This window comes from Apium graveolens, chromosome 7 (assembly GCF_009905375.1).
Source record: "Apium graveolens cultivar Ventura chromosome 7, ASM990537v1, whole genome shotgun sequence".
Classification (NCBI taxonomy): domain Eukaryota; kingdom Viridiplantae; phylum Streptophyta; class Magnoliopsida; order Apiales; family Apiaceae; genus Apium; species Apium graveolens.
Genome location: NC_133653.1, coordinates 155,995,430 through 156,016,074, shown reverse-complemented (window position 1 = coordinate 156,016,074; position 20,645 = coordinate 155,995,430). Strand labels below are relative to the sequence as shown.

The 20,645-nt window shown below is 31.0% G+C and overlaps 1 protein-coding gene and 1 long non-coding RNA gene across 3 annotated transcripts; both read right to left on the bottom strand.

Annotated features, from left to right (window-relative positions):
• Positions 1–1,851: 1,851 nt before the first annotated feature.
• On the bottom strand, positions 1,852–5,403 carry LOC141670939 (uncharacterized). 2 transcript variants are annotated; one of them, XR_012554833.1, is made up of 7 exons: positions 5,143–5,403; positions 4,783–4,864; positions 4,596–4,706; positions 4,383–4,441; positions 4,097–4,143; positions 3,869–3,928; positions 1,852–2,531 (listed from the first exon to the last, which is right to left on the bottom strand). It is a non-coding gene; the product is annotated as an uncharacterized LOC141670939 (long non-coding RNA). The 2 variants fall into 2 exon arrangements; XR_012554832.1 differs by lacking the exon at positions 4,783–4,864 and having other exon boundaries at positions 1,855–2,531; positions 5,143–5,399.
• Positions 5,404–16,225: 10,822 nt separating this feature from the next.
• Positions 16,226–19,365, bottom strand: LOC141671612 (mitochondrial phosphate carrier protein 3, mitochondrial-like). Its single transcript, XM_074477891.1, has 6 exons — positions 18,944–19,365; positions 18,050–18,411; positions 17,907–17,950; positions 16,943–17,157; positions 16,690–16,814; positions 16,226–16,601 (listed from the first exon to the last, which is right to left on the bottom strand). The coding sequence occupies exons 1-6, from the start codon at positions 19,217–19,219 to the stop codon at positions 16,547–16,549; spliced, it is 1,077 nt and encodes a 358-aa protein (XP_074333992.1). The 5' UTR covers positions 19,220–19,365; the 3' UTR covers positions 16,226–16,546.
• Between the last annotated feature and the right edge of the window lie 1,280 nt (positions 19,366–20,645).

Here is a 20,645-nt window from a genome sequence, read left to right as displayed (position 1 = left end):
GGTGGGTCGTTGAGGATTGTAAGCCGGCTTTGCTAAGCTTGCCTTTAGTTTCTATTTGTTTCATCCGGAAGAATGCTAACAGGGTAGCTCACGAAATGGCTAGATTCCTGTGTTTAGTTAATTCCCAGAATATTTTCACGTCTCCTCCTACGTGTTTGTTGGAGGCTCTTTCGTGTGATCTTTTAAGTTGAATGCAGCTTGTTTTGTTTTCAAAAAAAGAAAAGAAAAGAAAATGATAGTTAAAAATCTCGCAAATAAGGATTCTCTCGAATTTGTATTTATTTCATCGATATAATTGTATCTGACAATCTTACTCGACTTTTCCTCCGGGCGAAGTCTCGTATGTTATATAAGATATTATGTCTTTTTTCAGAAAAGGAGCGTTGGTATGCATATCATAAAACTTAGTAATTAAACTTCAATATGTTTAGTAAAATGTTAAATAAAATTATATTAAAGATTTATACTAATATAAAATTTTGTCTAATTTGTAATTTGTTTAAATCTGAATTTGGCTAAATATAATTATATCAGATAACATTATTCAAAATATATCTGGTAAAGGTTAGGATAACAATAATATTTGGTTGAACATAAAGGCTATAAATGTCATTAGATAAAAAATAAGACATTTCAGTATTTAAACATATTACACAATATTTGTTAGTGGTTTGCTGACAGTACTTGTAGTCGAAAAACTAACCACACTATGCAATATACAAAGCTTTAGATGTTAAATAATATTATAAATCGAAATGATAGTTAAAATTCACTCAAATAATGATTTTCTCAAATTTTTAATTTATTTTATATGAATTTTAGTTGATATAATTGTATTTGACAATTTTACTCGATGTCTAATATTTTATATAAGATACATTGTTTTTTTTATCTAGAAATATGTTTATAGAACAAAATGATCATTATTTATAATAATTATAGAAGATATTTTACTAATTTAGCACGTTGATGTGAAAGAAATATTATTCGTTTCAAACTTCAACCTTGCACTTTTATAGTATTAGCAAAAATATATTAGTTGATATTTCATTTACCTTGTAAAGATAAAATGTACACATTTAGGACCAATAATATTTTTTTGTGAACAAAAATTTAAGTTATGCCATTAAAGTGTACCTAGGTTTTAATTATTTACTATCAAATTTAAAATTTGTTATTTAATTATTATAAAAATATTTTATAGCCTGATCAATAAAATATGAAGAGATATAAGATAAAGATATTTGTGCATTAACTTACTCTCTAATAACTTATCCATTTTATCTTTATTTGTAAATCTAGATTTCGGTGGTCATTAAGAAAAATACCCGCACTCAGGGGCCATTAATAAAAAATACGCACTTAATAGTGGCATTTAAATATATTAATGGAGATGTGCTTCTGAAAATTTCAATATCATTTTTGAAGATTATTTTAATATTCATGTGAAATCAAATCAAAAATTCCTAAAAGGACACGACTAAAAATACATTTATTCTTTCATTTGAAATGTTAAAAAGATATAAAAATCTTTATTATCCAAAAATGTTAAATCATAAGTACACGACAAAGAATAAAAACATAAGTATTATTCACAGTATATAATATTAAAGATATTATTTATTATAAACAAAATTATATTATATTTATAAATCATAGTTATCATTTAAATAAAAACAACCTAATCACTAATCATCCAAATTAAATTCAAACATATATTAAAATGACTTTTAAACTAAGCTTTTTAAAATGTAAAATTCAAATAATTTTTTAACTAAACAAATCATTCTTGTATGATTCCAACAATTGAAATAAAAAAATTACTATATACTTTATGATAGGGACTAAAATTAACTTTTTTTAAAGAAATTATATGCTTTATGAAAGGGAATAAAACTAACTTTTTTTAAAGTAACAAACACTATATAATTCCTAACCCAGAATAGCTTGAAAGGAATCGTTTGTAAAAGCTGGCAATTCATCTGACCAAAACAATTATCATGGTCAATTTCAATTAGTTACTGCTGGTTACATGCCACCCTAGGCATACTCCTGCCTGGTCTTCATCATTTTCATCAAAAGCTTCCTGATGTTCCTTCCTTCTCAATTCTACTTCCATATTCACACAATGCAGGTTGGTTTCCTCGCAATCCTTCATATCAATGTCATACGAGTGCTATGTTGGTTTTACAGGCTGATGTGTAAAGTTTTACACTTTTCAAGTGAAAGAACTCCACACTATTCTGGAACTCTACACCTTAAAATGGATGAAAAGCCTGCTCTTGATAAATGGCCTCTGCTAATGTGGCATCCCCCGCGTGAATCAATCCCCCTCGTGAATCAGGCTTGATGACTTTTCCCAGGTTAGATTTACCATAAAGTGTCTTCCTTTATAAGCTACCTGTAAATCATCACCGGATAGGACATCCTCTCTTCCAGCTAAAGGCAACTTTATGACTTCTTCTAGAAAGTTGTTTATGTCTTTGTAGCGGAGTCAAGAAAACACTTGGCTGCTTGTGTAAATGACTCAACTGCATCAGTTCTCAAAATATCAGGAAGAACATAGAGCAAGGAAAACTCATAAGTCATAAGTACATTGCTCGGAAGTCGGCTGCAATATCTCATACATGAAGCAACCTCATACATGAGCCATAAGAATATCTAGCAAAGCTGAAGGTGCTATTGTTAATAAGTTACTACTATAAATGTAATTCAGAAGTTTCATAAGAGCAGTTTCTTCAAAGTCTTATATTCGCAAGGTTACCTGTCATTGGCCAGGCTCTCTTTTTCTTTCAGAGAATAACCTGTAAAAAAATGGACTTTTTGCTGCCAATATCGGAAATCTTATGTCTATATTATTCACCCAAAGAACTATTAGACCCTTCAATAATTTTCAATATCTCAAAAAACTTGTTGTTGCTTTTATTGGATGTTAACTTCATTCTATATCTTTCTAAGGAAGATCAACATCAACTACATACTCTTTTCATCTGATATAAGAAAGAACCATTTTGACTTAAATCTCTTCAGAGTTCAAACATCAGACAACAAACAACACATTGTATGAAAAACTACCTATAAATGATTCTCTCCTCATGCATTAGCCTCTGACTCCCTCTATTTTCTTAGCCTTATATTACTGATGACGTGACTAACAGAGCTACATTAGTTCATAAAATGGGTACAAATCACACATTTCATTAATCCAGAAAACTTAATATCGGAAAGCTTATATGTATATTATTCACCCAAAGAACTATTAGACCCTCCAATAATTTTCAATACCTCACAAACTTTTTGTTGCTTTTATTGGATGTTAACTTCATTCTATATCTTTTCAAGAAAGCTCAACATCAACTCCATACTCTTTTCATCAGATATAAGAAATAACCATTTGGCTACAGAATCGGCTTTATACTCTCAGGTGAACAAATTTTAAAAAGTAACTTAAATCTCTTCTGAGTTCAAACATCAATCAACAGACAACGCATTGTATGAAAAACTACCTATAAATGAATCTACCCTCATACATCAGCCCCTGACTCCCTCTATTTTCTTAGCCTTAGCTTACTTTTGACGTGACTAATAGAATAATGAAGCTAAAATGGGTACAAATCACACATTTCATTAATTCATAAAACTTAATAATACAAATACCAGGACAATAAGCTTAAAACGTTGGACTTAACATGGAGAATGTTAGTATAAATAAATCGTGTAACGTGGTACTCAAATGTACAAATACAAATAATAAGAATTCTAGTTTAAACCAATTATTTCAGTCACAAACAAACGAACCATGAATTATACAATCCAACATTGCATAAGCATAAAGCAATAAAAATACAGAGTATACAGAATTTAAAACCTTTTAAGTGACTGTTCTATGTGAGATTGTTCTTCATGTTGATCCTAGGAGTTGATATGCCTGAGGAAATATAAATCAAATCAGAGTTAAATACTCCAAATAATGGCATCAAATTCAGGTCTCGACATCAAAGTACACATTCAAAAGTCAAAATAATGCTAAAACAAATAAAAGTGTTAAAATAAAAGAAATTAAATCTTCTTTAAATATAAAACATACATAACATACCCTTATGTAGTTGAAAACTGGTTCAAGCATTTCATAAAACAATTAACCTATACATAGAACAATAGTGAATTATAAAATTACATGAACATAAATCAATCAAATTATAGAACAAAATGTATGTACAATCAGAAAATAAATAATAAACCTTTGTCAGAAACCCGTAATAAATGACATGCATCAATAAATCAAATAAGTCACTAAAAAATCTGATCACTAAAGAAAATCGCAAAAGAAATAACTGATATTATAATCTTGATATCATTATTCAATGTTTTAAAATGTATACCTGACTTGGTTAACACCCGAATCCAAAATATATGATTCTGGCGTACACCATTATACAACCTATATCGTTAAAACAGAGATTACAAAAACAATCATTATATATAAATATATAAATGAATAGGAGAAACACATATATAAACAAACAAATAACACACATCTATAAGCATGAATGTATATATATCTCGATAACATAAATTCACCGGCCAAAACACACCTTCGATGAAAGATCTTGGATTCAAAATGACCATTAACAGACAAATCAAACCAAAATGGAGTTTATCTATTAATTGCCTCAACAATTTAAAGATGTTTATCCATTAATAGCCTGCAAACACCATACGATTGTCAACAAAATTTATACATATATGAATATGGAGATTTAAGAAAGTAGTATAACTAACCAATTCGATACAGAGAGGAGAGATCTTTGGTATATGAAATTCCCAAATATTGAAAACATTGTTGAATTGATATAATTCACTCCTAATTTCAAATTCGAAATACAATGATTGAAACAAAAGTACCAACGACGGATGTGAAAAAAAACATGAGGACAAACATATATTAGCATAAAATTAAGACAAAAATCATACAATTTGTATAATAAAAACACATATCTCCGTTCACGATTTAAAACAATTAAATTCATAAAACTTTTTGCACAAAATACGTATCTACTCTAAAACACATACAAACACTTAAAACAAATACAAAGAGTTGAAATTCTCTAAGAATTTTAATCAAACAGTTGGTCTACGAACCTTTTGTAAGATTAAAAGTGAGAATTCTTGTGATTGTTTTTTATCTCACATTCATCATCCTGTAAAACATGAAAATCAAACGAAACCCGATGAGAATTTGCTTGTAACCTGCAAAAAAGAGAGAGAGATGAATGAGATTCTGAGATTTGAAAGTTGTGTGAAGAAAACTAATTGATTATGCGTGTGTTTTAATTTGTGTATGTGTATATATCAATCTAATCTAATGCAATTCAATGCACAAATCAAGTAAGATATAAATTAGTGATAGTTTCTATAAATAAGTAATTTGAGATTCAAAATTCAAAAAGATTAGTATTGGTTAACAAATAATGAGTGATATGAGAAAATCATGGTAATATCTTAATTTGAATTTGAATTTCAAAAAATATCCTTATGAGAAAATTATGCATGATTTGATGTTTTTAAAATTATTTTTTATAGATAGATGGATTTTGAAATTATTTTCCTTAGATAAGATGTTTAAATTTTAAAATTCAAAAAAATTCCATGTTTAGTGTGTTGATAAGTAAAAAAATGGGTAAACTTATATGGATATATCCATGGATATATAGATTTTATACTTAATATGGGTCATGGGTAAATTTATTTACCCATTGGGTAAATTTTGTGGATATATCCATGAATCTAGTGATTTTATACTTAATATGGGTTATGGGTACCCATTTGAAAAATGGGTAAATTAAGGAGTAGTCATTAAGAATATATAGATATATAACCATTGAAAAATAATTAAAATAATGTATAAATGGAACCATTGAAAAATAATTTTTGTAATACTAAAATTACAAAAAAGAAAGAGTAAAAGAGACGACATATCAAATCAATACAAAAAATTATACTAAAATTATAAAAAAAAGAGTAAAAAGTCGAATAAAAAGAAAAAATTTGAAAATAGAAGAATGAGAGAGATAAATGTCTGATATAATTTGAAATAGTGGTTTTTGAAGGTAGATATATTTGAATAGATAGTTTTATCGTATTCGTGGCTAAAATTGTAGATCTTGAGTAACAAATATAATATTAATTGGGTAATTTGATTGGATATGAGATAATTAAGGAAATTTGAATTTAAAAAAAACAATTGAATGTGTAAATAAAGAATGAGAGAGAATAAGGAAATCAATAATTATCATTGAATTAGTGTTGTAACAGATGTGAGAAAATCATACAAATCTTTCCTTAGATAAGATGTTTAAATTTTAAAATTCAAAAAAAATTGAACGTACTAATCAGTTGCTACAATTAGGGGGGTCTAGCTGTATAATAGGTTAGTTTGTATATGGGTTATAAAATATTTAAATCTTAAAAGATCCATGGATATGTGTATAATATAATGTTTTATGTGTAAAAAAATTAAATGGGTCATGTATAGTGGGTCATGGGTAAATTCATGGGTAAATTCTAAATGGGCATTAGTAGCCTTTAAGATAATATAGATATAAATCTGTCATGTTAAATTATAACTAATACAATTATTTTAAAATAAATCGACGCTTAGTGTTCAGCAACAAATAAAAGTTGTAGAAAAATAAAATTTACATGAAGTAGAAGTTAATTTTTGTCGGTTGAGATTTTATTACATAAAATTTTAAAAATAGTTGTATAATTTTCTAAAGAATACCAAGATTTAGGACCTAAACATAGTTTTGTTTATTAGTATAGATAGTTGATAACTCGTGTTTTATTACATAAAATTTTAAAAAATAGTTGTATAATTTTCTAAGGAATACCAAGATTTGGGACCTAAACATAGTTTCGCTTTTTAGTATAGATAGTTGATAACATGCGCGAAACACGGGTCCGAAACTAAAAATATAGAATTAATAATTGTACAGATTTATTCATAATCCGTGAGAAACACAAATTAAAATTATTAATATCAAATATTAAATTGTTACTTACAAAAACTAGTTATGTGATTAAAAAAAATCGAATTAGTTATGAAATTTTCTACTATAATTCTAGTTTTGCATTATTTTACTTGATATAGAAATCTAACATATTAGTTTTAATTGTGTGAAACGAATTGTATCTTTATCTTATAAACCAAGTATCTGTTCTTTAGATAATTTAATATTAATTAATATAATTTAATAATTATCTTATAATTACTCTTTTCAATATAGTTTATATAATATTACTTAATTATCGATAAAAATTAATTTACAAATTATAAGTAAATAAATATTATTAAACTTAATTAAATATTACTTAATATATTCTAAATACATCCCATAAATATGTTACTGTTAATTATGTTTTTTTAATTTAAAATAAATAAATGTTATGATGGACAGTAACAAATACGATCTTTAAATCAATAATTTTCAGTTTTAAAGTTAATAAATGTTACTAAAGTCATTTGCTATTACTTAATTATTTTTAAAATAATGCTATAGAAAATAAAATTTACACAGAATAGAAGTCAATTAGTGTTAATAGTTTACTTTGTAGTTAGTAGTTTTTCAAAATAAAAGTAAATATATGTTATTTTACTTTATTTAACGTAACTTAATTTTTTTTAATATAACTTATAAATAAATAAAGTTTACAGTGAATATAAGTCAATTCGTGTTAGTATATTACCTAGTAGATTTTAGTTTTTCTAAAATTAAAAATAAATATAAGTTATTTTACTATATTTAACGTAATTTAATAAATTTTTAATATAATTTACAAATTATTTAAAAACTATTTTTAATTAAAAGTTTTATGTCCGATTATGACGTCGTAACTTTTGTGTAAAGTTATTATTTCAACTTGCCTGTTTAAATATTATGTGACTTATTATATCTTATTTAAAATCTATTCAGAATGACGAATTTTGCAAAATTAGAGTTTGTTGTCTTGGATGTGTCTGGGGATAATTATCTATCTTGAGTAGTCGATGCTGAATTACACCTTAGTGTTAACGGGTTAAAAGACACTATAGAATCGGGAAAATCTCCAAACGTTGAACAAAATGCCAAGGCTATCAATTTTCTTAGGCATCACATTCATGAAAATTTAGAATCTATATACTTAACCGTCAAAAACCCACTCATCCTTTGGAATAATCTCAAAGATAGATTTGATCACCAAAAACTTGTTCATCTACCTCATGCCCGGTATGACTGGCTTAATATAAGGTTACAAGATTTTAAATCTGTTGCTTAGTATAATTCTGCCTTATTCAAAATAAGCTCAAAACTGACCTTGTATGGTGAGAATATTACTGATGCTGACATGATTGAAAAAACGCTCTCAACCTTTCATCCCAACACTATGATTCTTGCGCAACAATACGGGAGCGCAACTTTCAAAAATATAGTGAGTTGATATCTCTCCTTCTTGTAGCTGAAAAGAACAACGAGTTGTTATTGGAAAATTATCAGATACGTCCCACAGGCTCTGCCCAGTTACCTGAAGTACATAATACGTCATTCCGGAAGAATGGACGTGGGAAAGGGCATAGATGAGGATGAGATTACTGACGGAATCGTGGACACAGAAATTTTCATGGTCGATTTCGTAATCAGTATAATTCTGGTCACCTGAAGTGGCAGCGTGATGGATACAACAACAACTCTGGCCACCATACGTGGCAGAATGAGATGCCAAATAAAAGGAGGGCACCCCCAGAAAGGGGATAATAGAGACATCTACTTTATATGTGGGGCTCATGGGCATTGGACTCGTACTTATCGTACACCCAAACATCTTGTAGAACTTTACGAGTCATCTAAAAGGCAGAATGGACAAAGGATGGAAAGAAACTTGGCTAGCTATAATGATGAACCGATGATTAAGTCCACAAATGAACTATAAAATGGTGTTAATATCTACTATGGCCTAAATGACTAGTTTTCATATGCACTTCTTTTATGTCATGTGTTGCATCTACTTGTTTCGACATCTACTTCCATGTACTTGTTTTATGATTTTTGTTCTATGTTCTAGTTTTATTTACTTTGTTTATCTTAATAAAGTCGTTTTTTACTTATATATATACACATCACAAATATGGGAGACATATGTATCACTGACTGCGCAACTACTCACACAATTCCACAAAACCAGAAGTATTTTTCTCAGTTAACTAAAACCAACTCACAAGTATGGACAATTTTGGGTACGTCTAATATAATCAAAGGTTTTGGAAAGGCTATTTTTTCTCTACTGAATGAGATACAGGTTCATATACCAAATGCCCTATACTCTAGCAATTCAACTAGGAACCTCTTAAGTTTTAAGGATATTCGTCTTAATGATTTTCACATGGAAACTACTAGTGAGGGTGGAAAAGAATATCTCCTAATCACTTCAACTACCTCAGGCTATAAGAAAATCTTTGAGAAATTACCACCAGTCTCTTCTGGGTTGTATACCACATAAATAAAGGTCGTTGAGTCTTACAATGTCACTATTCCCAAAATCGTTAATCCAAAATCCCTTATTCTGTGGCATGATAGACTTGGTCATCCAGGAGTTTCTATGATGCATCGTATTATAGGAAATTCTACGGGACATTCTCTTAGACACCATAAGTTCATACCACAAGATGAACTTCCTTGTTCAGCTTGTTCTCTAGGAAAATTAATTGTTTGATCATTTCCTGTTAAACTTCAAACTGAATCCCCCAAGTTCTTAGAATGGATTCAAGGTGACATTTGTGGTCCCGTTCATCCATTTTCAGGCCCATTTAGATATTTCATGGTTTTAATAGATGCATCAACCAGATGGTCTCATGTATGTCTACTTTCTACCCGAAATTTAGCGTTTGCCAAACTGCTTGCCCAAATATTAAAAGTTACGAGCCCAATTCCCTGACCATCCTATTAAATCAATTCGTTTAGATAATGCTGCTGAATTTACATCCTCAACTTTCAATGATTATTGTATGACAGTAGGAATCTCAGTCGAACATCCAGTAGCATACGAACATACCCAATGGTTTGGCTGAATCTTTGATTAAAAGACTTCAACTTATCGTTCGTCCCTTACTTAGAGACAACTTACCTACATCTGTTTGGGGTCATGCTATATTACATGTTGCGAAACTAATAAGGATTAGGCCATCCTCCTATCATAAACAATCTCCCCATCAACTAGCACTTGGTCAAATTCCTGATATCTCCCATTTTAGGATTTTTGGTTGTGCCGTATATGTTCCCATTGTCCCACCTCAAAGGTCAAAGATGGGACCGTACAGGAGGATGGGTATATATGTCGGTTTTGATTCACCATCTATTATAAGATATCTTGAACCACTAACTGGGGATGTTTTTACTGTTCTCTATGTTGATTGTCATTTTGATGAATCCATGTTCCCTAAATTAGGGGGAGATAATGATTTGCATAAATTAAATTCCGAAATAGTATGGAATGTATCAGGATTAAATTCTATTCATTCACGTACTAATCAATATGATTCTGAAGTTCAAAGAATTATTCATATGCAAAATATTGCTAATCAAATGCCGGATGCTTTTAGTGACTCTAGACATATTACAAGGTCACATATACCTGATGTTAATACTCCGGAACGAGTCAAAATCCCTACTAAGAAATCAATTCCTGAAGAATTGATTGGTGATTCAAAGTCACGCCAGAAGCGTGGTAGACCTGTTGGTGCAAAATTTGTTGTACAACGAAAATGGAAATTAATTTGACCTGCCCCTGAAGTGGCAAGTGATCCTGAAAATACCCCAGAAGTGGTATTACCTTCTGAAGAGGTTCAATCCCCTGAAGTGGATATAACAAAACTCCCAGATGTGGGATTGCCTCCAGAAGAGAATGTTGCCCCAGAAGTGGCAAATGCTTCCACGGAAGCAAAGGTACCTGAAAATTATAAGATCTCAATGAATTATGTTCATAACACGAAATTACTGGAGCGTGGGAGTGTTGAGATTGATGATGTATATGCTTTTTCCGTGGCATCTAATATTATTATGAATTCTGATCCTGAACCACAAAGTATGGAAGAGTGTCGACACCGAGATGATTGGCCAAAATGGAAAATTGCGATTCAAGAAGAATTGCAATCCTTGCGCAAGAGAAATGTATTTGGACCTGCAGTCCAAACATCAGCCGGTGTAGTCCCGGTCGGGAATAGAGGGGTGTTTGTACGAAAACAAAATGAGAGAAATGAAATTGTGAGATATAAGGTCCGGCTAGTAGCCCAGGGATTCTCTCAAAGGCCTAAATTTGATTACCAGGAAACTTACTCTCGTGGATGGAGTCACTTTTCATTTTCAAATGAGTTGGCTTGTATGGAAAGATTAGAAACACGTCCCATGGACGTTGTGACAGCCTACCTTTATGGATCACTCGATAATGATATTTATATGAAAATTCCTGAAGGATTAAAGTTAGATGAAACTAAGTTCCATCATTTATATTCAGTTAAATTGCAACGATCATTATATGGTTTAAAAAAATCTGGTCGTATGTGGTACAACAGGCTTAGTGAATATTTATTGAATGATGGATATGTAAATAATCAAGTGTGTTTATCAAAAAGTCACAAACTTGATTTGTTATTATTGTTGTATATGTGGATGATTTGAATATTTTAGTTACTTCTGAAGATATTACTAACGCTGCTACTTATTTGAAAAATTAGTTTGAAAAGAAAGATCTTGGAAAGAAAAAATTTTGTTTAGGTATCCAGGTGGAGCACTTATCTTCAGGCATATTTGTTCATCAGTCTACTTATACAGAAAAAGTTCTTGATCGGTTCTACATGGACAAATCTCATCCACTAACCATACCGATGGTTGTTCGGTCACTCGAAATTGAAAATGATTCATTCCGTCCTAGAAAAGAAGATGAAGATGCACTTGGACCTGAAGTTCTGTATCTTAGTGCAGTTGGTGCTCTTATGTATCTTGCAAATAACACTAGACCTGATATTGCTTTTGCTGTGAACCTGTTGACAAGATTTAGTCTTGATCCAACTAAAAGGCATTGGGATGAGATCAAGCATATATTCAGATATCTCCAAGGAACAATTGATCTTGAACTATTCTTCTCAAACAGTTCAAAATTGCAGCTAGTTGGATATGCAGATGCTGGATATCTGCCGGATCCTTATTTTGGACGTTCACAAACAGGTTATCTATTTACATATTGTAATACTGCTATCTCTTGGAAATCTACAAAACAGACTACGGCGGCAACTTCATCAAACCACGCAGAATTATTAGCAATTCATGAAGCAAGCAGAGAATGTATTTGGTTAAGGTCTATCATTCAACATATTTGAAAGTCGTGTGGATTATCAAGTATTTCAGACAGACCTACCATTTTGTTCGAGGATAATTCAGCCTGTATCAAATAATTAAAAGAAGGATATATCAAAGGAGATCGAACAAAACATATCTTGACGAAATTCATCTACACGCATGAACTCCAAGAGAAGGGTGACATTGACGTGCAACAAATTCGATCATGTGATAATCTGGCAGATCTGCTTACAAAGTCATTACCTACATCAACTTTTGAAAAGTTGCGAAATAATATTAGAATGCGGAGACTGAAATCATTAATACTACAAGATGTCAAATTGTGAGATGTTTTATTCAAGGGGATGCTGTACTCTTTTTCCTTCGTCAAGATTTTTATCCCACTGGGTTTTTCCTTGCAAGGTTTTAACGAGGCAGTCAATTTTTGCAATAACTCGCATTTGACAATCAAAGGGGAGTGTTAAAATATTTGAATAAATATAAAGTGATTGTCAAAACGTATCGAGGAAGTCTCTCAAATCTTGTTGAGGAAGACTTGTATAGATTTTTAAGAAAGAAACTTAATCAGGAAGACTTGTAAAGCTTATCGAGGAAGATTTACAAAACTTACCAAAGAAATTTTGTAATACTTAATTAAGAAGAATTGAATAGCTTACTTAGTAAGCCTTGTAAACCAACTACTATAAATAGCTCATTTAGCTAATAAAATGAGATACAACTTTCCCTCTATATCTTCTATTATCCTATACTTCCTCTACATTAAACATAACTAATATTTTCAGTCAAGGTTTATAACATTCTTTCATTTTTCTACATTTCCTCAATTTTTGTTTTTAATTATTAAATTATTTTCTCGTATTTATGATCAATTTATTCTGAGTTTTTTTAATTATCTTCACAATCACATTATCTTGTTAAATCTTCACCTTATTTACATGTAAAATAAGCCTTTGCGGATTTAAAATCATTTACTTCTGGCCTTTTTTAACCTCTTCCAATAAATAAATATTTTTGCAAGCATGTTTATTTATTTAACCCTCTTAGGATGGACTAAAGAGTATTCTAAATTCTAAATATATAATGCTGCCCTCGGAAAACAAAAGCTTTGCTAAATTTTATATTGAAAATTACATGATATATGACAGTTTTAAGTATTCATATATCTTATTTTTTATTGTTACGACGTGAAGAGTAAATTACACGATTGTGGTTAATAGAGCCAAACAATCACAAGCAATTAACCCAATTTTCAAATTTACAAATTGGTGTCTGAACTCTTATCCCGCATTATTTCAGCCTAATGGCTATAACGGAGCCAGATCATCAAGAACGAAACTGTATGGATTATGAATACCTGGAAAACTTCCAGATTTCAGCGGTTCATCCCGGGATTGGTTCTACACCTTTCAAAACTTCCCAACAATTCGTAATAAACATCGACAACAATCATCGATGGCTACTTCACCATTTTCTTTCGATTCCCAAATTCAACCGGCTAACACAAAACCAATCAAAAACTTAACGAAACATAATATAAACTTATTTACATATCTATACTAACCTCAACTAACACGAAATAATTTAGCCGGGAAATGTAAAAAAATGAAGACAACTCGTTTTTCCGATGAAACAAAAATGAAATCAAAAACAAATCTTACTTACATGTATAGACTCTAATTTAAACAATTCGTAATTCATGTAATCAATTTCAATGAAAAACAACTGAAATCGAAAGCCTCAAGTTGATAATAAACTCTAGAACTGAAATTACGAATTTATCATATATGCACTAGTTTTGATGATTAAATTAGGTGAAGTATTGAATTTCGCACGTTTTGATTACTCAAACACCAAAAACTGAAATCTCCAACAACTTTTAATGTGATTTGATCTTCAAGAACACCAAGAACTAGTTTTTAGCGAATTTTCTGTTTTAATAAAATTCTAAATTTTTACGGAATTATAAAATACCCTTACTCAGCCTGAAATTAACAGCATCCACGTTTTTGAGATACGAGATTGAAAATTTTGACCAATTTTTTCCAAATACGTATATACTTGAGTTTAATTTACTTTAACGTGAACTAACTATCTTTTATCTTTATTTCAACAATCAACAATTAAATTGTAATTAATCCAATTAATTGAGCTGCAATGCAATAACAATTAACAAGCTTTAAAACTATCGACAAGGTGAAATTACAATACTGTATAAGATACATCATAAAAAGAGGCATGAATGTAACATCGTAAGAGATATATCATAAAAAGAGGCATGAATGCAATTAAAGGTGACATATTTGTAAGATATCTATCCTTTAATAGATATAGTTGACAACCCGTGTTTTATTACATAAAATTTTAAAAATGGTTGTATAATTTTTTAAGGAATACCAAGATTTGGGACCTAAACATAGTTTCACTTATTAGTATAGATAGTTGATAACCCGTGCGAAACACGGGCCCAAAACTAAAAATATAGAATTAATAATTGTAGAGAATTATTCATAATCCGTGAGAAACACAAATTAAAATTATTAATATCAAATATTAAATTATTACTTGCAAAAACTAGTTATGTGATTAAAAAGAATCGAATTAGTTATGAAATTTTCTACTATAATTCTAGTTTTGCATTATGTTACTTGATATAAAAATCTAACATATTAGTTTTATTTGTGTAAAACGAATTGTATCTTTATCTTATGAACCAAATATCCGTTCTTTAGATAATTTAATATTAATTAATATAATTTAATAATTATCTTATAATTACCCTTTTCAATGTAGTTTATATAATATAACTTAATTATCGATAAAAAATAATTTACAAATTAAAAGTAAATAAATATTATTAAACTTAATTCAATATACTTAATATATTCTAAATACATCCCATAAATATGTTATTGTTAATTATGTTTTTTAATTTGAAATAAATAAATGTTGTGATGGACAGTAACAAATACGATCTTTAAATCAATAATTTTCAGTTTTAAAGTTAATAAATGTTATTAAAGTCATTTGGTATTATTTAATTATTTTTAAAATAATGCTATAGAAAATAAAATTTACATAGAATATAAGTCAATTAGTGTTAATAGTTTAGTTTGTAGTTAGTAGTTTTTCAAAATAAAAGTAAATATATATTATTTTACTTAATTTTTTTTAATACAACTTATAAATAAATAAAGTTTATAGAGAATATAAGTCAATTCGTGTTAGTAATTTACCTAGTAGTTTGTAGTTTTTCTAAAATTAAAAATAAATACAAGTTATTTTACTAAATTTAACGTAATTTAATAAATTTTTAATATAATTTACAAATTATTTAAAAACTATTTTTATTTTATGAAATAAATAGACGATTGGATGAACACTAACTACAAAAAAGATAAAATTTACAAAGAATAAAAGTCAATTTGTGTACAGCTATTTTGATACCCACCAAATTATACATTGTTTCATTATTAATAAAGTATATAAATTGTACTTTGAATCAAAAGTCGACATAGAAATTAAGTTATCAATATCAAGTTATCAACAATCGCCCCACTGTGTTGGTGCAGTCCCCGAGGCATGTGCACGTGTAATTAATTAATAAAAAAAACAAGTTATCAACAATCTCCTAAAACGTAATTATCCACAATTGCATAATAACCGAGCCATTCTACTCTAAACCTTGATCATCATAACTACCGATCTTCAACATATTTTAATTTACGTACTCGAATTGATCAAATTGGTTGGTTTAACCACTGAGCTGCAAAATAAAGCTCATTAACCATACACACCATCATATCACTAAACGAAAAAAATCATAATGCTCAATGAAATAAAGCACACACTGCAAAACCACATACATTAAGTAATATAGATGCAGAACCAACTATAACCCTCAATTGTTCATTATTACTTTGTCCTCTTTCAACAGGACGGCGTGATTTTAATAACAAAAAGGGGAAACTGTCTATATTCTATGACCTTCCCTGCATCCTAAGGATTAAATTACTGACCCTGCTTATCAAAAGCACTCCAACAAAAATGGATCTTGTTTTAATAGAAAAATATGACAATAACAGTTTAAAATTATTTAGCTTTCCCTTCAGGGCTCAAAACTACCAATTTCCAATTTAGAAGCATCTCAAATAGGCCGACTATTTTGCAACCTCGCTAGAAGCAGCAACAGGTGCAGCACCCCCGGTAGTTGGCCTACACATACCATATGACCTTTCGTCAGAATTCAATTTTGATAAATAGCAACAAAAATGTACTTGTCACGGGGATGAGAAAAACTTACAGTCCAACAAAAACTTTGAAAGCATCATAGATTCCCCATTGGGCTCCTGTTAGAGTTCCAATCATGACGATACGAAGTGGAAGTCCACGAGTAAATAGGCCCACTACTCCAATCTTCTTTACAGCCTAAGAACCATATAAAGCCCATTAATAAGACACGCACACATGCAAGCACACTCAAAACACACACTACACAAAAGTAATATGAAAATAGGGGATTGAAGCAAGCAATTTAATTGACCAAGAGCACTCACATCTCCAACAGTGGCACCCTTTGCGTTGTTCAGGAAGGAGACAAGATTATCAGCAGGATGAGACACAATAGCACAGAACACACCAGCCACATAACCCCCTGCAAAGCTGATGCCAAGCTGTAATTCTTTGCTGCACTCACTTTTAGGTCGAGGGATTGCATATTTGTATATCATCTCCACAATTGTCTCGAATGAAGCAAACTTCATCATTGTGTCTGCGCATAAATTGTCAGATCAGTATATACCAATTATAATTGTATAGATATGTCTATATTGAAAATGAAACAAAATGATTTCTCAATTACCCCTCCTTTCCACAAAAGAAATTTAAGATGTATGATGTATCAATCCTAAAACTCAAAAGTAAATTTAATTTGTCTAGAAACACAAACCAACACAATGCAATACTCATTATTTCCATATTAAAATATACATATCCAATAGGCAAATTGTACTAATCTATTGACTCCACTCAGCACTCAGCAGCAATGTCTGTAGTAATTCACTAATTCTACTCCTTCAAATAGGTTTGACTGGTCCCAAAAGTACTTTGTTACTCTTTCAGTGTCATACACTACTACGGCCTAAACAACTTTACAAGTTTATTTTACTTCGCAGGCCTAAGAAAAGGGATTAACCAAGGCTTGCAAAACTCAATCACAAATCCAGAGGTCATACAATACAGGTTGTGCCTCTGGGACCTCACTGTCAACAGCAGACTAAACAAAAAAACAAATATGAAACAGTAGCAAGTAGAAACACCAAAGGCCAGAGATGTCAATTAAGAACAAATTAATTAAGATGAAAACAAGCAGATACAAGTATCATTAAATAAATAATGATCACAGAGGAAGAGGTCCAATACAGGACCAGCATTATGTATGCACTTACCAACTCTAGTGTGATCCCTACGACCCTAACGACTGCAGACAAGAACATACGTATAGTAGATGCATGAACTTACATGGAATTTGACGCCCCCAGAGAGGAACCAGACCCTTGTACAAACTGCACAGATTAAACAAAGCTTAATACGCAGATTGACCAAAAAAAACCAAACTAGCTTAGCTCAATTTGATGAAAATAATTTATAAGTGAGATATATACCCTAGAGCGCCTTCGGACTTGACAAACTTGGGAAGCCCATCACCCAAACCTCTAGCAAAACCAGGCTGTGTCTGAACACGGACCTTCACAGCCTCGAAGGGGCAAAGAGCAATATCAGCAATCACTTCAGCGGAAGCAGAACCGGCAAGGTAAATAAGGGTTTTGTATTTGGTTGCATACTCAGGGCCTGCAATATCAGAGTAGTACTTCTTGAAGAATTCATAGAAACCAAACTTGCAGGCACCCTGGGCACTGTATCCAAGAAGCGTTGGAACCCATCCCCTGAAGAAACCCCTAACTCCCTGTTCCTTAAGTAGCACTCCAAAACCAGACGAGATACTCTTGTACTTTGCAGGGTCAATCTGAATAAAAAAAATAGCCGACAACAAAACTTCATTATCACGACGGAAAATTTAGGCAACACCTTAAGTGTATACAAACCATCAAAATCGGTCTGTTACATAATTCAAAAAAAGAGAGAAATAACATCCTACTATTGTTCGAATACAACTAACACAAGACCACACCTAGTAATTGTCATCTCAAACGTATAAATAAGAACAAAAAACAAGCAATGTACATAAATCTGAACCAGCATCAATTATGTAAACAAGTTACATCAGATAATTTAATCACATCCTACAGACACTAAATTGTACTATTAATATTAGCAGTGACTTTCGTTTGTATTACATCCGTGATTTATAAACTTTTTATATGTTGGTAAATTCTTATTTATAATTTCGCGAATTGTTTATCTGTATATAGTGAATTTCAAAAGTTTGTCTGCAGATGATAAAATACACAAGCAACAAAGCATAAAACAACAAGATCAAAAATAAATTAAATAGAAATGAAATTAAAAAAAAATAAAAAAAAGAATAAAAATAATACCTGCATATTACATTTGACAAGATCAAGAGGAGTGACAGCCATGTGAGTCAATCCACAACTGAGAATACCACCAGCAGTACACGCGGCATAAAACTCAGGCGAGTACATCTGGATCTTTCCCGAAGGTTCGCTAGGCGATTGGATCATTAAACTCTTCTTAGCCGGAGAGATCTCGGCGAGATCGGGAGAGGAATTAGTGAGGTTGTTGAGAAGGAGGGTTTTAGATGAGGTGTAAAGGAAACTAGGAATGAGAGATTGTCTGTCGGAAGAAGCCATCGCAAAATGAATGATAAGATACAGAGACTACGACGGTGGCGGCGGGGTTGGTGTATCGCAGTCTCCGATCTCCGAGTTTCTCGCTTTGTCCGATTTAAATTACTAAAAATGCTGCGCTGTGTGTGTATGAGTACATGTGTGTGTTTATGCTCCTTTTTTATACTCGCCCCCGACCCCTACCCAACACTCATTCATTTTCTCTTTTGGGCAAATTGGTCATTGAAGCGTCATTTTTTTTAACTATTATTTTATTAATTAATTAACTACTTATTAAAGTCGTACAAAATATCTCGAACTCAATCTTGCTGGAATGCTCATGGAATTTCTGTTTTGAAAATCAAATGACTTCTTGTTAAAAAACTTTAAACAAATGACTTCTTGTTTGAAAATCTTGCCACTTACTTATCTAAATTTTTATTTTTTTATAATATGGGGCTGTTACCCAACTCTGTTAAGCTGTGATTAACACTACAGTAATTATTTTTGGAGAAAATGGGCAATATATAAAAATCATCAGCTTACATATACATGTACATATTACATATAATTTGCCTCTTCTTCTTGTACTTGGTCTCCTTTCTCTCGACCAATTCAAGGCCCCGCACCCATTCGAACACCTGCCAAGAATCCCAATCCTCCCAGACCAACGAGCAACCAGGCTTGTATTCACCTGTGGCATACACAAACAAACCAAAAACTAAAACTAAGTCAATCCAGTAGCAGCAGCATACCTTCCCTTGCTTTAAAGCTCTACGCCACAAATATAAAGAACATGAGCTACCCCCAACACATTCGAGAATACACTAAGACCCCACCTCGAATAAGAACCAGCACAATCGGTCCCAACTGAAGTAGCAAAGCACCAACAAGACCTCAACAAAAAAAACGCAGCACGAGAACAACCTCATTACTAATTCAAACCACCCAAAAATACACTCTCAGGAGAAAATATAAAACCCCCCAGGACTTCCAGATCAATCTAGAAATTCCGCAACAGCATACTAAAATTCACATAACTCTCCAAACGCCATCTACTACATCTTCCACCAACCCACAATTCATCTTCTCCGGCCAAACTAAGAACCAACTCGATCGAAACGACACCCTCAGGTTGTTGGTTTTATATTTGTTTTGTTTGTATTTGGGGATATTATGCTTACGAATGAATCTAATGGGTGGATTATGGATAGAGTTATATACACAATATAAATGTTTAAATCTTAGTAGACTACAATACCCTTGTCTCAGTTGTCAAATTGACGGAGATCTAACGGTGGGAGGAAGACCCCACATTATAAAAAAATAAAAATTTAGCAAACTAGGTGGCTAAAATTATAATTTAGCCATTATGCTGCAATTTAATTAGTATTCGGGCACTTAAAGTGCAATTTAGTCTATTACAAATTATGATTGATCATAAAGTCAT